General features: G+C 64.5%; 1 protein-coding gene across 1 annotated transcript; it reads left to right on the top strand.

Annotated features, from left to right (window-relative positions):
- Positions 1–420: 420 nt before the first annotated feature.
- Positions 421–3,150, top strand: Creb3l3 (cAMP responsive element binding protein 3 like 3). The gene is made up of 4 exons (XM_015503634.2): positions 421–1,635; positions 2,053–2,137; positions 2,283–2,379; positions 2,524–3,150. Exons 1-4 carry the CDS (start codon positions 1,568–1,570, stop codon positions 2,835–2,837), a joined length of 564 nt encoding a protein of 187 aa, XP_015359120.1. The 5' UTR covers positions 421–1,567; the 3' UTR covers positions 2,838–3,150.
- The last annotated feature ends 1,137 nt before the right edge of the window (positions 3,151–4,287 follow it).

The raw sequence follows: 4,287 nt of genomic DNA on the forward strand, positions 1-4,287 counted from the left end.
AGATGATTTACCACTGAGTCACAACCCCAGAGCTTTTTAAAAAATATTTTATTTTTTAGTTACAGTTGGACACAACACCTTTATTTCATTTAGTTATTTTTATCCGGTGCTGAGGATCAAACCCAGGGCCTCGTGCTACCGCTGAGCCACAACCCCAGGCCCTCCCCAGCCCTTTTTGTTTTTTTGTTTTGAGACAGGGTCTCACTAAGTTGCTTAGAGCCTAAATTGCTGATGCTCGCCTTGAATTTGCAATCCTCCTCCCTCAGACTCTGAGTCACTGGGACTACAGGCATGCACCACCGTGCCTGGCCATAGCCTCTAGTTGTTGTTTTTTTTTTTTTATATTTACTTATTTATTTATTTTAGTTTTTAGGCGGACACAACATCTTTGTTGGTATGTGGTGCTGAGGATCGAACCCGGGCCGCACGCACGCCAGGCGAGCGCGCTACCACTTGAGCCACATCCCCAGCCCCAGCCTCTAGTTTTTGAGGGACTTATTCTGTTGTTCTCTGACTATTGTTTAAATGTGCCTGCTCAGCTCTGGGGCTGGATCAGGGCTATGCATTTCCCTCTCGGCACTGCATTAGCTGCATCCCACTTTGAGGGGGTGTGTGGACCGAGGGTCTCACACATGCTGGGCAAGCATTCCTCCCCTGACGTGCACCCCCAGCTCTTTAAAACTTTGAGACAGGGTCACACTGAGTTGCCTAGGCTGGCCTCAAACTTGGGAACCTCTTGCCCAGCCTCCTGAGTGGCCAGGACGACAGGTGCGCATCACCAGGCCTGGTTTAAAGGAGCACTTTTCACTGGGGGAATTCATTCCTTTCCAGTTGCTATGTTGGGCCTACTTTCTGCAAAGGGACTGTGGATCCTTATGCACCACCCTGCAGAACAGCACACGACCCATCTGCTACCTGTGGGGAAAACAAGCCGATGGTCCGAGAGTCTCTGGCCTCAAGAGGAGGACTTTCCCTTAGGAGCCCGTGTTCCCGCTCCCCATTCCCGGTGCTGGGTGGACCCCTGCCCTGGGGTGGAGACGGCCGCGGCCCACCTCATGCTCATTCTCAGCCCAGTGGGACATTTCAAGTCTGCACCCGAGTGTTCTGACTTAAGGCCACTGATGCTAACGGGGAACATGGGTGCCAGCTGCACCCAGGCCAAGATGGGGGCTTGCCTCTGCCCTCTTCCCTGCTTCCCCCCGTGGTGCTGGGGTGGAAGGTGGGCCCTCGTGCTCAGCACCTGCCTGCCGCCCAGCCTGGAGGGGCTGCAGGTCGCGAAGGGCCAGGGCTTCAGCTGGGGTCTCCAACTCTGACTGAGTCTGGCACTCAGCCCTGGGGCTCGGCCGTGGTGGAAGCCCACCCCACGGGGACCCGGAAACCGACAGACCTGGGCTCCCGTCCTGGCCCTGCACAGGTGCCCAGGCGTGCGCTGTGGTCCCCAGCTACCAGGGGACTGAGGCAGGAGGCCTTTGCTCTCTGGCTTGGGGCCTCCCAGGGAAACATCAGTGGGGACAGTTGGTGACAGGCAAATTCTGCAAGTCACCAGGTCATTCACTGTTCCTTCAGGATGTCGGCCTGCACTGCCCAGAACCAGGAGCTACAGAGGAAAGTCCTGCAGCTGGAGAAGCAGAACCTGTGAGTCCACGTCCGGGGTCGTGGGGGCACAGGAAGTGGGGAGGGTGCCACGGGGCAGGGAATGAGCCCCAGCTCGGTGGGGGCCATCTGTGCAAAGGCCCTGGGGCAGAGGAGGTGGGGGAAGGAGGCGAGGCAGGCTGGGAAGAGCCCCCTGGGCCACAGAGAGGACTTGGGCTTTGGCTTCGTAGTGGCCAAGCACCCCCTGGCCGGGTCTGAGCCTGAACGCAGGAGAGGGGCAGGAGAGCCGCGGGGGCCACAGAAGGGCGGGGTGGCCTTCTCGTGAGCCATGATGGAGGCGGGCGGGAGCAGTGGGACCCTGAGGGAGGGTGGAACCCAGACTTCGGTGAGGCTGGGGCCTGGGGAATGGGCAGGAGCAGGGCCAGGCCCCGCAGGCTCAGCGGCCCCTGTCCCTCCGAGGTCCCTGCTGGAGCAGCTCAAGAGGCTGCAGGCCATGGTGGTCCAATCCACCACCAAGTCTGTGCACACGGGCACCTGCACCGCGGTGAGTCCTCTCCCCTGCCCGCGGGCGGGGCAGGCAGGTCCCCGGGGAGGGGTCTGCAGGAAGTGATGGCCAGCACAGCGCTGGGGTCCCGGCCTGGCCTCCCTCCCTGTGGAGGGGACGCAGGTGACCACCCCCTCTCCGGCAGGTCCTGCTGCTGTCCTTCGCCCTCATCGTCCTCCCCTCCATCAGCCCTTTCGCCGCCAACAAGGCCGAAAGCCCAGGGGACTTCGCTCCCGTGCGAGGTGAGTGCCTGCCCCCCACCTCTTCCTGGTGCACCCGGACCCTGGGAGACCTGTGCCCCAGCGTCCCGAGGCCGGGGGCCGGGGAGAGGGCCACAGGACTCTGCCCCCTGTGGCGTCCCTCCTGAGTCCCCGAACTCTGCTCAGTCTTCTCCAGGACGCTGCACAACGATGCCTCGTCCCGGGTGGCCCCGGACGACGATCTGGCCTCCAAGGCCCCAGGCCCCTGGCCGGACGCTGCTGTGCCCCACAAAGGGCCCCCGGGCGGCCTTTGGACGGACTGGGGCTTCCTGGACATGCTGGCACTGGGCGGGTCAGCACAGGAGCTGGACAACTCGACCCTGGTTCTGGGCAACTCGACCGAGGAGCTGGGCCCGGCCACCCTGCTGGACTGGGTGGCACCTGAGCCGGTGCTCAGCACAGGACGCGCGGGGCTGGAGGCAGCGGGGGAGGAGCTGTGAGATCCCCAGTGTGCCTCCGAGTCCCTGCCCAGGCCACCTGGGGGTGCCCAAGTGGACGGCAGGCCCTGATGGACACGCTCAGACCCATAGCTCACTGCAGGGACAGACGGGAGCTGGCCTAGGTGTGGCCGCAGTGCCCCAAGCCCAGGGCTGGCCGCCGGCTGTGACCTGCGCCTGGGTGCCCCTTGGCCTCCCTGCTCACTGGGCAGAGGAAGCTGTCCAGCCTCAGGGACCCTGGACTCCTGAGTGGCCGCAACCCGCCACCACCCCTTTTCTAAGACTGTGTGACCGTTAATAAAGTATTTTGACAGAACTCGGCTGGGGACGCTCAGGGGACTTGGGGGGTGGAGTGCGGCCCCCCGCCCGGCAGCTTCAGCTCCTTGGAGAAGGGCAAGGGCCGGGCGGGGTCCCTGGAGCCCAGAAGTGGGACCTGGGGACCCTGCCGAGGGGCTGGCGCTACGCACCACACGGGGCTCATTTTAAGATGAGAAAACCAGGTCGAGGTCACAGGCGGGGAGCAGGGACAACCCGACCCACCCCACCCCCACGGGCTGTGCAGGGGCCAGGACCCACCAGGCGGGGCCTCTCTCCTCCAGGGACACCCCACTGGGGGCAGAGGGCAATCAATCCAATAAAGGGCGTAACCAGGGCCCGGGGCTGCAGAGCGCCCTCCCAGCCCCAGGATGGCGGGTGGGGAGGGGGTGAAGCCCTCCCCTGTCCCCAGGGTGCTGCACCAAGGGACTGCAAGGCGCCCAGCTGCGAGGAGTCTGTCTTTATTGCGTTGAAGACTTGGGGAGGCCCGGGACCCTCTCCCTGCAGCCCTGCCCTCAGCTGGGGGGGGGGGGGTCCGGCTCCCCGTGGGGGTCCCTGAAGGTGGCCTTGGGAGGCAGATCAAGAGCTGACGGGGAGGGAGTGTGCGGAGTCCCCAGAGGAGCCCAGGGCCCAGGGCGCTCCCCCTTAGGCTGGAAACTGGGGAGGAGGGCGTCTGCCACCCGCTCCCAGAAGTCCTGAGTCGGAGGCCGGCCGTGGCGGGCAGCAGGCCTGGGTGGCACTGCGGGCCGGGCTCTTCCTGGGCTCCCCAGAGGCCCAAGAGCCAACCAGACAGTGGAGGCCCACCACCCTGGGCCTGGAGTCCTGCTCTCAGCTCCCTGAGGTCCCCGGGGACAGGGACAAGTAACAGTGAGACCGTAAGAAAGAGGAGTCCATGGTTTCCGTGAGAGCCCGGCCCAGCACCTGGTCAGCTGGGTGCCGCCTCGGCCTTCACCCTCTTGGGAGGCCGGCGGGGGGCAGGGCTGTCTGGCGGCTCCCTCTTGGGGCTGGGGGGCTTGCAGCCATTGTGCTGGGCCCGGGGCTCCACGCTGGGCTCCTGCCCGGGGTCGCTGGGGGGCTCCTCCTTGGGCTCCAGCTTGGGAGCCGGAGGGCGCGGCAGGGGTGGCAGGGCCCGGTCCAG

The sequence above is a fragment of the Marmota marmota genome, unplaced genomic scaffold (genome assembly GCF_001458135.2).
Source record: "Marmota marmota marmota unplaced genomic scaffold, marMar, whole genome shotgun sequence".
Classification (NCBI taxonomy): domain Eukaryota; kingdom Metazoa; phylum Chordata; class Mammalia; order Rodentia; family Sciuridae; genus Marmota; species Marmota marmota.

What these genes read in the sequence shown, in the direction of transcription:
- Creb3l3 (XM_015503634.2), top strand. Translation starts at nt 1,568, where the DNA reads ATGTCGGCCTGCACTGCCCAGAACCAGGAGCTACAGAGGAAAGTCCTG. An exon ending in CAGCTGGAGAAGCAGAACCT is followed by an intron (nt 1,636 to 2,052) that starts GTGAGTCCACGT and finishes TGTCCCTCCGAG; the next exon opens with GTCCCTGCTGGAGCAGCTCA. An exon ending in ACACGGGCACCTGCACCGCG is followed by an intron (nt 2,138 to 2,282) that starts GTGAGTCCTCTC and finishes CCTCTCCGGCAG; the next exon opens with GTCCTGCTGCTGTCCTTCGC.